Source organism: Callospermophilus lateralis, chromosome 14, assembly GCF_048772815.1.
Source record: "Callospermophilus lateralis isolate mCalLat2 chromosome 14, mCalLat2.hap1, whole genome shotgun sequence".
In the NCBI taxonomy this organism is placed as follows: Eukaryota; Metazoa; Chordata; class Mammalia; order Rodentia; family Sciuridae; genus Callospermophilus; species Callospermophilus lateralis.
The window spans coordinates 34,188,609-34,205,796 of record NC_135318.1 but is presented as its reverse complement, the minus strand read 5'-3'; the positions used below and the strand labels follow the sequence as shown (position 1 = coordinate 34,205,796).

At 36.3% G+C, this 17,188-nt stretch overlaps 1 protein-coding gene across 1 annotated transcript in view; it reads right to left on the bottom strand.

The window, feature by feature from the left end:
- Plekhh2 (pleckstrin homology, MyTH4 and FERM domain containing H2) overlaps positions 1–17,188 on the bottom strand; it is a 111,015-nt gene that overhangs the window by 75,922 nt on the left and 17,905 nt on the right. Inside the window, exon 3 of the mRNA XM_076833037.2 lies at positions 2,119–2,181. Coding sequence (XP_076689152.2) covers positions 2,119–2,181 — 63 coding nt within the window. The remainder of the gene's footprint in view (positions 1–2,118; positions 2,182–17,188) is intronic.

The following is a 17,188-nucleotide window of genomic DNA, read 5'->3' as shown; positions in this document are numbered from 1 at the left end:
GCACCATTTTATGTTCAAAACACTAGAAAAACTAGGAATAACAGGAACATATCTTAACATGATAAAGGCTATCTATGCTAAGCCCCAGGCCAACATCATTCTAAATGGAGAAAAATTGAAGGCATTCCCTCTAAAAACTGGAACAAGACAGGGATGCCCTCTTTCACCACTTCTATTTAACAAAGTTCCTGAAACACTGGCCAGAGCAATTAGACGAAAGAAATTAAAGGGATATATATATAGAAAGAGAAGAACTTAAATTAGCACTATTTGCAGACAATATGATATTATACCTAGAAGACCCAAGTAGTTCCACCAGAAAACCTCTAGATCTAGTAAATGAATTCAGCAATATAGCAGGATATAAAAATCAACATTCATAAATCAAAGCATTTCTGTATATCAGTAACAAATCTTCAGAAAGGGAAATGAGGAAAACTACCCATTTACAATAGCCTTAAAAAAATAAAATAAAATACTAGGGAATCAATGAAAGAGGTGAAAAACCTCTACAATGAAAACTACAGAATGCTAAAGAAAGAAATGAAAGAAAATCTTAAGAAGATGGAAAGATCTACCTTGCTCTTGGATAGGCAGAATTAATATTATCAAAATGACCATACTTCCAAAAGCAATAGACAGATTAGTGCAATTCTGATCAAAATCCCAATGACATTCCTCATAGAAATAGAAAAAGAAGTTATGAATTTCATCTGAAAAAATAAGAGACCCAGAATAGCTAAAGCAATCCTTGGCAGGAAGAGTGAAGCAGGTGGCATCACTATACCAGACCTTAAACTATACTACAGAGCAATAATGATATTGACACCAAAACAGACTGATAGACCAATGGTACAGAATAGAGGACACAGAGAGTAACCCACAAAATTACAATTATCTTATATTAGACAAAGGCACCAAAAACATGCATTGGAGAAAAGATAGCCTCTTCAACAAATGATGCTGCGAAAACTGGAAATCCATATGCAACAAAATGAAATTAAACCCCTATCTCTCACCATGCACAAAACTCAACTCAAAATGGATCAAGGACCTAAGAATAAAACCAGAGACCCTGCGTCTAATAGAAGAAAAAGTAGGCCCTAATCTCCATCATGTGGGATTAGGCCCCAACTTCCTTAATAAGAGTCCTGTGGCACAAGAATTAAAATCAAGAATCAATAAATGGGATGGACTCAAACTAAAAAATTTCTTCTCCACAAAAGAAACAATCTGTGAGGTGAATAGAGAGCCTAAATCTTGGGAGCAAATCTTTACCCCTCACACATCAGATGAAGCACTAATCACTAGGGTATATAAAGAACTCAAAAAACTAGACACCCACAAAACAAATAACCCAATCAATGAATGGGCCAAGGACCTGAAGAGTCACTTCTCAGAAGATGATGTACAATGAATCAACAAACATATGAAAAAATGTTCATCATCACTAGCAATTAGAGAAATGCAAATCAAAACCACTCTAAGATTTCATCTCACTCTAGTCAGAATGGCAGCTATTATGCATACCAACAACAATAAGTGTTGGCAAGGATGTGGGGGAAAAGGTACACTCATACACAGCTGGTGGGACTACAAATTGGTGCAGCCTATATGGAAAGCAGTATAGAGATTTCTTAGAAAATTGGGAATGGAACCACCATTTGACCCAGCAATCCCTCTCCTCGGTCTATACCAAAGGACTTAAAAAAAGCATACTACAGGGTAACATTATTTTTAATGACTGTTTGATTATCTCATGGTGTTGATAAAGTTCACTTATTCATTCCTCTATAATAAGGCATTCATGAGATTTACAACTCTTCATTACTATGAATAAAATTGTTATACACATATTTTTATATAACATTTAACTATGGTTAGGATTACCATAAAAGTCACATTTGATGCCTCTCAGGAGATAAAAAATTTCTAATCAAGGCCTTTTCTCCTCTTGAAACTTTGTTAGTGGACAAAACAGGGTTAGATTTTTCCACTTTCTCTTATGGATCAAGCTCAAAAAGTAAAAATGATAAAATGCAGAGGAATGACAAATTTCAAAGCAACCTTTATCTGAGGAGAGGCAGGAAAAAAATTTTAACTAAAATAATACTCTACCTGTTGAAAAGCTTTCTCTGCTTGCCGTTCAGCATCAATAACTTGTCTTTCGAGCTGTTGCATCTGTAAAGTAAGAGGAAAAAATGAAATATAAAAATTCATGTTTCCCTTTTTCAAAAGATTTTGAAAAAAGGTTTCAATGTTATCAATTTTGTAAAGAACATATAAAGTAGTTCACTGGATACATAAGTCGCATACAATTAATACATGAAAGGTTCTTTACGTAGTTAAAAATTGATCAAACAAAACGCCAAGAGTTTTGATACAATGTAAATATTCCATAGGAGTGTACATCAATACGACTAGATAGAGACCAATAGACTCTTCATTGTCAATATTGTCTTAATACACAATATTAAGAACAATAAGTATAAGAGAAAAGAAAGACTTCAAATGTCATATTTGACGTTTTGACCAAAAAGTTGCAGTAATATCAGGGAAAAGGGTGTATTCTCATAAATTCCATAGGTGATATGTGTAAGTCAAGGCTCTGGGGAGTTTTCATTCTTATAAATTGATGGAAACAGTAAAGAGACTCTTTGATTAAACACACACTAAAATGAATATTATAAGTAAAATTTTAAAAGCCTTATAAAGGACCCAATCTAATTAACATAAGGGATGCGTGCCAAGGGTTGAATACAAAAGCAGAACTCAATTTCAAATTCTTTGTTCTCGATGTTGAAGTCTGGCCAACTTCAGAGCCGTCGGTGGCAAGCACGCGCTCATTTCTACTCTTCTTGCTGGCCAGGAGCTGGGCCGCCCGGAGCTCTGGCCACGCCTCCCTCCACTGTTGGGACCCAACCCCCGCGGACCGCGCTGTCAGACCCGGCCAGCTCCCACACCACCGAGAAGCGGCCTCCGCGGCCTCCCGCAGCTAGAGGGGCCCAACCCCAGGCGGCCGCCAGCTGCGCGCCGCGGGGGCTGTCGGGACCGGACCCCAGGCGGCCGCGACCCGGGCGCAGGGTCAACGCCTGGAAAATGGTGTTCGCTGCTGAGACGTGTGGATTGGGAGCACTTCCTGGGCTTTAATAATTGTGTTTCACCAAGTCCACGTTCGACATCGAGGTCAATCTCAACACCACGAGCACCACCATCTTGGCCCACCTGACAAAAGATGTAGTAAACATTTCAGAAGCTCACTGAGAGCATTTATGTTTTCTGTATCATCCTTGGGGAATCCGTAGATGAGTTTTTGAACCGTACTAATGAACTGATTCCCGAAAAGATGGAAGTAATGATGTATGGCGTGTACCGCCTCGGAGCACTGGGACATCATTTCAATGATAGCCTGGTTTTCTTGCCTTCCAAGTGGTTCACAAAATGACCGAGGGCTGGCAAGTAATAGAACTGTACTGTCCAAAGGCACTCAAAATGTGGCTAGTCCTAATTAAGGTGTGGTGTAAGTATATTATACACACATCATTCAATAATGTCTTACTGGGAAACAGCCGGGTGCCGTAGTGCACGCCTGTAATCCCAAGGGCTCAGGGGGCCGAGGTAGGAGGATGGCAGTTCAAAAACCACCCTCAGCAACTCAGTGAGACCCTGTCTCTTTTAAACACAAAATAGGGCTGATATGTGGCTTAGCTGCTGAGTGCCCCAGTGTTCAATCTCCAGTAATAATAATGTGTTACTGCGAAACAATACAAAGAAATAAAAATGAGTAAGTTTTTATATTAACTCCTTGTTGAAATTACATTTTGGATATGTTTTATTAAATAAAATAGACTATTAACATTAACAATCTGTTTCTTTTCCATTTTATTCATTTGCCGATTAGAAAAAGGTTACATGTGTCATTCACCTAATATTTTTCTTGGTAATACAAATGTAGAACATCCATTGTCACCATATATGGCAATTTAACTGTCCACATGTCAGCACTTTTTAAAAGGCAATTTATTACAGGGATCTAAATTTTGGAAGAAGTTTTTAAATATTTGGATATGTAAATAGATATTTCCCAAATACATTCTGGAACTTTTAAAAAAAATACATCAAATGTCTAATGGGCAAGGATGTTGCTTAAAAGCATTTTGCTGACTTATTAGATACTGTATAGAAACATTTGGACAAGTATTATGTTTCTTGGATGTTCTTAGGATAACCTTTAAATCAAAAACCTACCAGCAGACAAATGCCAAGACCACATTCTTCCACTACTGGCAATATGCTGATACTTGTCACCTCTACCCTATAACTACATTCTATTTTCAGAGGAATTTTTGTACTTCTGGATCCTTAACTGATTTTTTGTATATTGTTGGGGTTTCCAGGAAAAACAGAAAAAAAAAAATCCACAAACATTTGCTAATAAAATTTTGTCAAACTTTGCTAGTGGGGAAAAAAATGAATAGTTTCTTAAAAGAACTATGGAAATATCTTGTCTGATTTTTTAAGTATTTAGTTTCTAGTGATAGCAGGAAGGGCCGAAATCTGTTTGCTTCACTGTTATTATACACCTAAAACAGATCTTTCTACATAGTAGATACTCAATATATTACAAAGTATTGATGAAATGACAAAGCTCTCTGTTATCTGTAAAATACCATGCCTATGTGAAGAACAGTATTTTTAAAATATTTTAAAAATTGTTGATGGACCTTTATTTTATTTATTTATTTATTTATTTTGGTGTGTGTGTGTGTGTGTGTGTGTGTGTGTGTTGCTGGAGATTGAACCCAGGGCCTGTTCGTGCGAGGCAAGCACTCTACCAGCTGAGCTACATCCCCAGCCCTTATTTATTTATATATGGTGCTGAGAATTGAACCCAGTGCCTCACACATGCTAGGCAAGTGCTCTACCACTGAGCCACAACCCCAGCCCATAGTATTATTTTTATCACTGCCAAATATTTCTGCTTCTGTATCACTGACTGCCTAATTTGTAAAATTTCCTAACTTCATTTTAAGTTGCTAGAAATAATTCATGTGGGATACCATTTAAATCCATTAGGACACCATACTTTGCACGTTCCAGTCAATAAAATTCTAAAAGGTATCAAAAACCTTACCAAGGGGCTGAGTCTGTGGGTCAGCGGTAGCATACTTGCCTGGCATGTGTGAGGCATTGGGTTCAATTCTCAGCACCACATATAAATAAGGGTCTATCAACAACTAAAAAATAAAACTAAAAAAATTTAAAAAATAACTTTACCGATTTTTTTTCTATTTTTAAAAAGCATTTACTATATACACACACAACAGCAATTCACAGAACCTTGGTTATACAAGGTTACAAATAAATCTGTTGCTGGGCATGAAAATTATGTGTATATCTTTGAATACAAGGAATTGGCTAAAAGCACAGGTTCAAAAAGTCACTTTTGCTTTTTTAAGAAAAAGGGCATAGTCCTTGAAATAATAATATAGGAGAAAATGGAAACAGCAATAAACTTAGGGGCAAGAACCCAGATTTATTAGTGGTATAATGATAAGAAAGCCATTTAACTTCTTTGAGTCTCCATCCCTTGTATGTAAAATTAGACACTTATTTTACAGTATTTATATGAAGAATAAACAGGAAAGCATCTGGCACAGTGTCTGATACTTATTAGGTAGTCAATTAGTATTTATATAGAGTGTTTTAAAGCAGTTATTCTACCATATACATGTGTTACTTTTATAAATAATTAAGTTTGGATGGCTTAGTTTAAAATGAACAAACAAGATTTTTAAAAATTAGGTTTTAGTTCTTACTCTACTGTTTGCCAATAGTTTGCCACTGGGTTCAAAAGTTCTTGTATATGAAATGGGGAATAATATAATATATTCTTACTACCTTAAAGAATGTTGTAAGAATAAAAATAAGAAATTACATAAAAGTGATGTAAGAAAGTTAAAGATACCTCATTAGTTAAAAATGTGGTGGTGGCATTTATAGTGTCATAATTTGAATAATAAAAATAAAAGCCACTAGGTGTAGGGACCTCCCTGAACAGGAGCTGAGCACGCCCCCTTAACCTTGAGTAATGGGGGTGTGGAACTGGCATCCAAGGCAGTGCAAAGTAAGCGGGCCTTTCCTTCCCTGGGCAGGGAAATGCAGCTCGGGATTGGGCGTCACCCAGTGGAACCGGGTTACACCCCCCTGTTTGTTGAAACACAATACCTTGCCTTATTTGGGTGGAATATTCTATCCAAAGCCTTCCCCTAATAAATACCCGGTTCGGGGTGCGCTCATTCTCTTGCCTCTTGCCTCCCATGCTCCTCCTGCAGCCTCAGCGGGAGCTGACCCTTGAGGCCACAGAGCCGTCCCTGACCCCAGAAAAAGGTATTTTGCGTTTGTGTGGTCTTTTGTCGCCAGTCCAATTCACGCAGAGCGACCCCGAATCCATTGTCGAAAGCATGGGACCTGGGCAACAACAGGGTTGGGACATAGCTCAGGGATAATAGGGCTCTGGGTTTAATTCCCAGGTCTGCCAAAAATAAGTAAATAATAAAATATTTAAAAATTAAAAAGGAGGAAGTAGAAAAATTAGAAGTATCTTTAAAAAAGGACTTTCTAAGTATATAAATAATGTCACATCCTCAGATACCTTACAATCATTACAAATGTACATAAATGTAAGAAAGGTTGTATCTAGGCTTCACTTCAATATAATATAGCAGAGGGTTGAAGTGGATCAGTGTAGAGTAGAAACAGTATAGTTCCTGAGTTGATAAGCATTACAGCTGACAGTAACATACATGGGGGTTTATATATTAATATTCTTATTGCTATATGTTTGAAAGTCTCTCCAGAAATTATAAATATATATAATCATACCTTTACACACATATGAAAATATATGATATATTCAAAGACAAATGTAAATTATATTTAGAATGATGATATATCTAGATGATATCTAGGAGAAAGTTTACAAAGCAGTAATTAATGTTTTAATCACATTCTTGTTGGAAAAGGGTATATGTGTCTGTTTTTATGGGATGATATATACTAATGATTTGCCTACCTTTGGGTGATAGGATTGTGGGTAAATTCCTCATTATACATGATGAGGAACTTTATGGAATTGAGGAAAGAAGAAAAAGACAAAGGTGTTAGAAATCTGCACTGGAAACAGTAGCCAATTCTCAATCAAAAGTAATTCTAAGGGGCTGGGGATAGAGCTCAGTAGAGTGCTTGCTTTCCATGCACTAAGGCCCTGGATTCAATCCCCAGCACCAATAATAACAACAACAACAATAACAACAGTTATAATTATTATTATGGCTGGGCATGGTGGCTCCAGTGGCTCAGGAGGCTGAGCTGAGGCAGGAGGATCCTGAGTTCAAAGCTAAGCAACTCAGTGAGACCCTGTCTCTAAATAAAATACAAAGTAGGGCTGTGGATGTGGCTCAGTCCCTAGTACCCCATCCCAAGAAAAGTTAGTTCTGCTCACTCAGAACAAATAGAAAATTAAGAAGCAGATTCTCAAACACCTTGTAGAATTAGGATATAAATGAATGTACATAGAAAAAAGACTCAAATACTGAAGTAGCAGCTAACTAAATGACAACTGGGATGATGTCATTGATAATTAGGAGATCATAGTGACCTTTGTGAGATTGGCTGCAGGGGTGAAAAGCAAGGGCATTCATTGGGATGCAAGAGTATGAGCAAACTAAAAGAATTACTTAAAGCAAATTAAACCTTAAAGATAACAGAAATCACAGAATTAAGAAAGATTAGAGGAGAAATCAACAAAATTAAAAACAGAGAAAAACGGGTAAACCCAAAAGCTGTTTAAAAAAAACCAATACAATTGATAAATCTCCATCTACAATGATAAAGCAAAAAAAGAAAGATACAAATTATCAATATCAGCAATATAAATGGGGACATCAATACAGACCCCACAGAAACTAAAGGCATAATAACAGAATATTACGAACAACAATAATTGGACAACTTGGGTAAAATAAGCAAACTCTTTTAAAGATATAAAATGTCAAAGCTCATTCAAGAGGAAATGTTAGCTTAATAGTTCAAAATCCATAAAAGAAATTGTAATTGTAGTTAAAAAGCTTCCTACACAGGAAAACTCCAGGACCAGATTTCTACTAAATCTCCAGGACTAGATGGCTTCACTAATGAATTCCACCTAAGATTTATGGTGTAATGAATAATACACTCGACAAAAAATTCTTCCAGAACATAAAAGGAAGGAATGCATCCCAACAAAATTTTTAAAGCCAACCATAAGACCAATAATATTGTGAATATAGAAGCAAAAATCTTAAAATACCAGCAAATCCAAACCAAACATATACAATAATGATAGTATACCATGACCAAATGGGGTTTATCCTAGGAATGCAAGGTTATTTCAAATTTTGAAAAATCAATCAATGTAATTCACATGTCAAAAGACCAAATGAAATATAATTTTAGGAAATGGAGAAAAATCATCTAACAAAATTGAACATCCACTCACAATAAAAATCTCAGCAAAATAAGAATATAAGGAACTTCTAAAACTTAACAAAAGACATCTATGAAAACTTATAACTAAGATCACACTTAATGGCAAAAGATGAATGCTTCCTTCCATAATGATGTTCTCTTACCACTTCCACTCAACATTTTACTTTTGGCCAGATAATAACCAAGAAAAAATTTAAAAGGCATAGACTGAAAAAAAAAAAAAAGAAATAACAGTTATTTAAAGATGACATGATTGTCTACATGAGAAATACCAAATAATCTAAAAATTAGTTTTACTAAAATTAATAAATGAGTGTATAAGGTTATAGGATACAAGGTCAATAAAAAGTCTGTTATATTTCTATATAAAAGAACAAACAGTTGAAATTGGAATTTAAAACACTGCCATTTACAACAGCCTCAAAACCACAAAATTCTTAGAGGTAAACCTAACAAAATGTGTAAAATATTTGTAAACTGAAACCACAAAGAAGACCTGAATAAATGGAGAGTTTGAATGAGAAGATTCAATATTTTTAAGATTTCAGCTTTCCCCAGTTTGACCTATAGGTTCCACCTAGTCCCAGTCAAAATCCTAGCAGAGTTTTTGCATAAATTAATCAGACTCCAAAATTTATATAGAAACAGACAAAACAGCTTAAAGAACAAAATTAGAAGATATAATATCTAATATAAAATGTATTATGTAGCAATAGTAATCAAGACAATACATTTGCATCAAACAAACATACTAGATAAACAGAACAGAATAGTTCAGAAATCTACTTTAAAATATACCATCTAATATAGCTAGCACAATGGCACACATATGTATTCCCAGTTACTCAGGAAACTGAGGCAAGAATTGAATTGAAGGCCAGCTCATGGCAACACAGTGAAACCCCATCTCAAAAATTTTTTTTTCAATGCTGGTGAGGAAACCAGGGTCTTGTTCATGCTCACTAAGTGTTCTACCACTGAGGCATATCCTTAATCCTTTTTTTGTTATTGGTTTATTCTATCTTCATTGCCAGATCATATATATATAGCCATTGTTATCTATAATCTCTAGTTATCTTGGTTACCTGAACCTCATTCTTTAAATTTCTTAGAGAGATTTCCTGGTAAAGATATTTTCTGAGTTCTTTCATGTTAACAGCTGCTTTCTGTGTTCTTTATACTTGAAAGTCAGTTTTGCAGGATATAAAATCCTTGGATCCCAATGTTCTTCCCTTGATGTCTTAATTATGCATTCTATTTTCTCATGGCATAAAGCATGAGAATAAGCTATTAGTGTAACAATATAATTTTTATTCCCCTTATTATGTAAAAGTCATGGATTTGTTTTTGCCTAGATACTCTAATGCTTTTTAACACGGAAGTTTTTACTAAAATATGCCTCGAAGAAACTTACTCTAGATTAATGTTCTCAGGCACATGATACATTATTTCAGTTTCTATGGAATTACTTATTCTGTTTATGAATAAAATCATATGTAACTTTCTGTGTCTGAGTTCTTAGTGTTTTCACTGTTGTTTCATTTGTAGCATGTATCAGTGCTTCATTTCTTTTTTGTGCTTGAATGAAATTCTACAATATGGATGTACATAATTTTGTTTATCCATTCACCAGCTGATAGGCTTTGGGACAATTCTGGCTATTACAAATAATGATGCTATGACCATTCATGAACAGTTTTGTGCGAACACATAGTTCAATTCTCTCAGATATATATCTAAGAGTAGAATGGTTGGGTCTCAGTACAACTCTATATTTAACTTTTGGAGGAAATATCAAACTGTTTGGCTGCACCATTTTACATTCCCACCACCAATATATGAGGACTCCAATTTTTCCATCAGTGCTTATTATTGCCCATCTCTTTGACTACAGCCATGCTTGCACGAATAAACGGAAGCCCAGGTAATTAAGAGGAGGAAAGGCACTGCAACAGATATCCACGGGAAAAAAATGAACTTTTTTTTTTTTTTTTGGTACTGGGGATGAACTCAGGGGCACTCAACCATTGAGCCACATCCCCAGCCCTATTTTGTATTTTATTTAGAGACAGGGGTCTCACTGAATTGCTTAGTGCCTCGCTTTTACTGAGGCTGTCTTTGACCTCTCGATTCTCTTGCCGCAGCCTCCTGAGCCGCTGGGATTATTGGTGTGCACCTGGCCCACGAAAAACTGAACTTTCTACTAAATCTTACATCATCTTCAAAGTCTATCCTCCTCTGCAAAGGGGGAAAATCTTTGTAATTTAGGATTAGGTAAAGATTTCTTAGAAAAGATACTAAAAGCATGAACTATAAAAGAAAAAGTTGATAAAATGTACCTCCTAAAAATTGTAAATGAATGTATGAAAAGTCAAGGCATAAATTGAGAAAATATGTGCAAAACACTTGTGATAAAGGACTTTTTAACCAGGATAAAGATTTTTTTACTAGTTAATAGTAAGAATGCAAACACAATGCCATTTTAAAAATGGGCAAAAGATTTAGATAGACATGTTATAAAAAATACACACGTCAAGAAGTACATACCAAGATGCTTAACATCATGTGACTTCCCTCTTCAAGAGATGGAAACTATTTCTTCTTTCCTTAACACTGTGTTGTCCAGTGACAGACTCTGACTATTAGAATGTGATGTAGCTTTTGTGGCTGGGCCTGAAGATATATACAGTTTGTACCTGTACTTTCCTAGATCCTTGAATCAGCATAGAAAAAAGATCTGGTTACTTTGCTGGAGAGACCAAGGGTATGGGGTGGGTGGATCTTGGACAGTATCTAACTATTCCACCACTTCCAGCTGAGATGTCAGATACAAGAATGAAATCAGGACATCCCAGATCAAACTGTCCAGCACCCCCGGTGAGCCCATCCTCCAGCTGATTTGACAATTGAATGTGGTCATATGAATGACCGCATTCAATGCCAAACAGTCAAAAGAATTTCCAACAGAATTGTGAACAAATAAAATGATTGCTGTTTTAAAGCCCCTAGGTTTTTTAATTGACAAAATTATCTATTTATCATGTAAAACATGATATTTTTAAATATATGTTTTAAATATATATTTGAAATTTATATATATATATATATATATGGAAAAATTAATAAAGTCATTAAATTTTGAGGTGGTTTTTTTATGCAGCCATAGAAAACTAAAACCCAAAGTTACCCTGTTGAGAACAGATCTGTAAAAATAATACTGTAATTATTTCTATGGTACCCACTGATCATCTCTGGTCATCATTCCAATGAAAATCTCTCATTTTGACATGCAGTGAGTGTCTAGGAATGGTATTTTCTTGTTGCTCTCAATTCTTGGATGTCATAGAGAAATCTAGTGTCTCAACTTCAAGGTGCATAATCATGAAAAGTGCAGAGCTTTCCCCAACTTTCCATTTCACAAACTGTATGAACATATCCAAAATAAATGTATTACACAGATTTTCTTTGAGATTTAAAAATATCAATTTAAATACTTAGGATGCAGTCCAGATTAAATATGTAATGAAGTATTAATGGCACAATGATGGATTAACCTTAGAAGAAAGACTTTTTTGAAAGAGAATTTATATTTTTCTTTTAGTGAAAATGCATCTAATATTAATCAGAAGCCTGCTGTTATTGCAAAACCATGGCCAGCCCAAGGAGATGTTGAGGGCTGAATTACTCTCCAAGATGAAAGGTGTCCTTCATTTCATTACTCATCCTACCCAAAATATCATCCTATTCCATTCCCCCCCACTGCCACAGGCTTTCAAAGTAGGTAGTTTTGTGGTAATGTTGGAAAAACCACCAGTTCTCTCTCTAGGGTAAGATGGGACCATGAAGTCCTGGTTGCCTGACATTTTTCCATTCTATGGTTTATAATGGATTTACACAACATTTAGCATCTTCTAGTATCCATTAAAGCTGCATAATTACCTAAATTCCAAGAGTTTAGTTCAAAGTTTAAATTGAAGATATGCTTTTGTTCTAGAAATAAGCTTAGTTTCTAAAAAATGTTCTCTAAAGAAAAATGAGGCCTGGAGTTGTGGCTCAGTGGTAGAGCACTCGCCTACCATGTGTGAGGCCCTAGGTTCGATCCTCAGCACCACATAAAAATAAACAAATAAAATAAAGATATTGTGTCCAACTACAACTAAAAAATAAATATTAAAAAAAAGAAATATGAATGCTCGTCATTGTAACAGTTTTGGCCGTTTTGGCTTTTAAAGATTTCTAACTTGGGCTGGGACTGTGGCTCAGTGGTAGAGCGTTTAGGCACTGGGTTTGATCCTCAGCACCACATTAAAAAAAAAAAAAAAAAAAAAAAAGGTACTGTGTCCACCTACAACTAAAAAAATTAAAAATAATATTAATAAAAGATTTCTAACTTTATTGGTTTCTTATCCTTTCCCCCATCAGACATCATACTATGATAAAATTGATGTGGACCACCTGCCACAGAACCAGCCCAATAATCCCAGCCAAGAAATGACAATGGAGTGGTAGAGTGGCACACAGTAGTCTGCATTGGCTGGAGCACAGGCCAGGAGCTCCCACTTCAGTCCTTCAGAGCTGAACCTCAGTTGTGCAGAGGCCACCATGCTGGCAGTGGGCCAGCTCCCAGGAGAGCCAGAGCCATCCAACCTGTCACCCCACAGTAGTCAGGCCTGAGCATGGTGTGGAGGCCTGCTGTAGAAGCCCACTCAATGCAGTGCGGCAGCTCCAGAACCCCTAAATCCCTGCACAATCTGCTGACCTCAACCCCTTAATTTCTGATAAGCAGCAGGAAAACAGAAGTGAGGCAGACCTGAATGGGATTGCAGGGCTAACCAATAGTGTTAGTGCCTTTCCAATCTCTAATTAGCATAAGTAGTTTTTCAAACCCTGATTAGCATGAATTTGGACCAATAGCATTGACCCAAGTGCTAATTATATTAAATCCTTAGACTAGCAAATCCAGGGGGAAAACCTGCAATGGAGTCTCTCTCCCACTCTTGAGAGTACTGTCCCTGTTTCTATTCTTTAATAAATCCTACTCTTACACTCACTCAACCCATCTGTGGATTTCATTTTCGAATTTGCAAGACAGGAACCCAGAAAGAAGAAATTGGCAGTTGCTAGGGTCTGCTGCAGCACTGGAGGGTATAGCCCACCATTAAGAGCTGCAGAGGCCTTTGGTTTATGCAGACCCCCCCCCCACCTGCCAAATGAAACAGAGAAACTCAATTTTTATCTTTTGGTGCCCAACGTGGGGATCTTTGGAAGAGTGAGTAAAATGGACCAACAGAGCCATCTTTTTTCCCCCTGAAGTTCTATACTCCTTTTTGAAAAATCTCTATCAAAAATTCTGGACACCTGCCAGCCAGTTAAAAGCAGTTAGTGAGGGCCACCGGTCTGAAGGCGTGGGCTCACTGGAGGAGGCTTGCTCATTCCCTTCATCTCTGATGGAGGAATGGTGGTCAAGCTCTGCTTCAGCTTATCTCTGTGTAACACAAACCACATAGACAGATGGGTTCAAGCACCCACTTCCTTCTTTCACTTTCAGACTGACTTAGCCTGATGGTGGAGGGTGCCCTCACCTGTTGTGTCTGAGACAAAAGCCTTAGTCTGATCCAGGTCTTTGGAAAAGAGGTGACCCACTAATCCCCACAGTGTGAGCCAAGGGGTCTCTTATTCTCTTTACTCTGTCTCTCATATGTGCCACACAAACCATGTACACCCAGGTTTCTTATGCCCTTCTGAATCCCAATTGTTTCAACAGGACCCATAGATAAGGTTATTGGGAATTTTTGAGTCCTTGAGTGCCTTTTGAGACCTAAACTCCACCCTTGTCCTTTGTGAGCTCCTATTACAAGGAAGGTCCCATTCCCTAGGTTTCCAAACTCTTCCAGTTTTCCTCTGGATAATTTTAAAACCCAACAAACAAACAAACAAACAACAACAACAACAAAAAAAAAAAAAAAAACAAATACACTGGGGTTGTAGTTCAGTGGTAGAGCACTTGCCTAGCATATGTGAGGCACTGGGTTCAATTCTCAGCATCACATATAAATAAATAAAATAAAAGTCCGTCAAAAACTAAAAAAAAAAAATTTAAATAAAAAACAAATACAATCCAAAGACTCTCAAGCAATTTAAGATCAAATATTTACAATGATCAAGTAAGTATCAAAAAATTTCCAAACTAATACCATAAACATAAACATCAGAAAGGACTATAAAACTTGTTCAGGGCAAATGACCCTTGTGAAATGTCTCTCCCTTAGTACAATAACTAAATTCCTCCAGGACACAAAACCCTGTCTATAGTGCTTTCATAATTGTAGATAAGCACAGTACAAAAAAAAAAAAAAAAAGACCACAGGATTTTCCTTTTAATAGGGAAATGACATTTAAAAAAAAAAGGGGGATTCTGGGTCATGAATTTCTAAGAGTGATCAATCCAACCAGCAGGACTTAAGGAGTGGTCACCAATGGCCTTGAGGTCCACAAGGGATAGAAGGATACCTCAATCTGGTTCAGACACTGGAAGGATATCAAGTGTCACCTTCTTCACCCTTTGTCTTTCGGAAGGGTGATACTCCACCTAGCATAAGTACTCACACATTCAAGTCCTTTAACCCTCAACCCTGGGAAGAAATACCTAATATTTTTCTGTTCTCAAGTCTGACCCACATACAAATTGGGAATGAAGGAGATGGCCCTTGAGGGAAACATAAACTAATACCACCTTCAGCTAGATCTGCAATGAGTAATTGATCAAACTAATTTAAGACAAAAAAAAAAAAAAAATAGTGTCCAAACTGATAAAGCTTTCTTGTACTCTGGGATTCTGCTTTCTCAGTAAGTTCCTATCTAAATGCTACAGAAAGGAAAAGACAAAGAGAAAGGACTGACTCTGATCCCAATGTGCACTGTGACCTGATAAAGATGTTCCATGTGTTCCTTTACTAGAGTGATTATGGTCATTTCATTTTTAAGAAGAACCTTCTGTCATTTGAGCTCAGTTTTTCTGGTGAATTCACATTTGGTTCTGCATACTTAAAATTTTTTTTTTTTTTTAGTTGTAGATAGACATGGTAACATTTATTTATTTATTTGGTTAGGGTGGCACTGAGCCTCACACATGCAAGACAAGTGCTCTACCACTAAGCCATCCTTTAAATTATTATTTTTTTTTCCTGATCATTCTTGTTTCATCTAACTGGAGTTGTTTTAACAGTAGTGATGGTGGAAGTGAATGTGACCCCCTCTGAGGACAAGTGGCCATTTGAACCTTTGATTTCAGTGTCCACCATGGCTGACAGACTACTCCTAATGTCTCCAATTGCATAGGTCCTTCCTATGTGTAAGTCATAATGTAAAAATATGTGACAGGCTCTGTTTTAATTTCTAAAGGGTTAAATCGGATAGGCACTGTAATCTCTTTAGTCTCCTACCTGTGAATATAAAACACCTGGTTAAAGCTACCAAATCTTTGTTTCCTGTTTTATGTACATTTATGCATACCTGTGTATTGTATGTCAAATATGCATGTATCCATATATTCTTTACATGGTACCAGAATTGGCTTATAGATATGTGAGCACTCATAAAAGTTCATGTGAAACTTCAACAAAAAGTCAATTTAAATTGGTAAAAGCAAAAATGTCTTTGAAATTACTAACTCATAATTTTCTAGTGAGCAATCAATACAAAATGTTAGTTTCTATAAAATGTTTGAAGTATGATGTCCATTGCTTTAAAGGATTTTTCTTTAGTGGGAATAACTGGTTTAAAATGTTAACTAGGTTTATGTGGTATACTGGCTTCATGGGTAATGTAAAGTTCTTAACTAAACATTTCTTCATAAATGTCTGTTAAAAGAGACATCCAGTTATTATTTATCAAGAAAGTTTCTTATGTCTGTTAGGAAAATCCTAAGTCTTAAAAATTAGGATTTGTACCTGTTTTAAGGTTGTTTAAACAATTACTCCATGACTGGTTAAGTAAGTAACTGATATTTTATGTTATTCTGATGTAGTTGATGCCCTAAATATATGTGGCTGGAGATTAATATATACATCTGAGAACTAAATGGTTGAGATTTGTCTAAGTGTTATGTAAGAAATGTATAAAATTAGAGCTTATGTAGGTCTAATATAGGCAAGGAGACCAATAAGTGCTGTCTTTTATACACTGTCCATTTTCAAACCTGGCTTACATTTGGTTGCTTTGAGTAACTTTATAACTGTTGCCTTTAGTGTTTTGCAAGAGTACTACTTCTGAATTAAGACAAAAAGCCATCACCTACAGGACAGATTGGATATATAATGCTGATTTCCCAGTACCAAAGTCAAAACCCATTACTCCCACTTTAAGACTGGTGAAACTAGTCTGCTGGATGTTTAAAACCATGGAGATCAAAGTCAAGGCAGTAAAAGATATAAGGAAAAAACAGCCAATATCTTGGCCCTTGCCAGAACTCGGGAAACAATGGAACTTCATTTAGGTCCATGCAACTCTGGTGAGTCACCTGACCTCCTGAGGACCCTAGAGAAAATAAAACCAATCAATGCCTGAGGACCCTAGAGAAAATAAAACCAATCAATGCACATTCTGCAAAGAGGAGGGTCATTGGAGAGGGAAATGTCCCTGATGCTTCAAAGGATGCCAC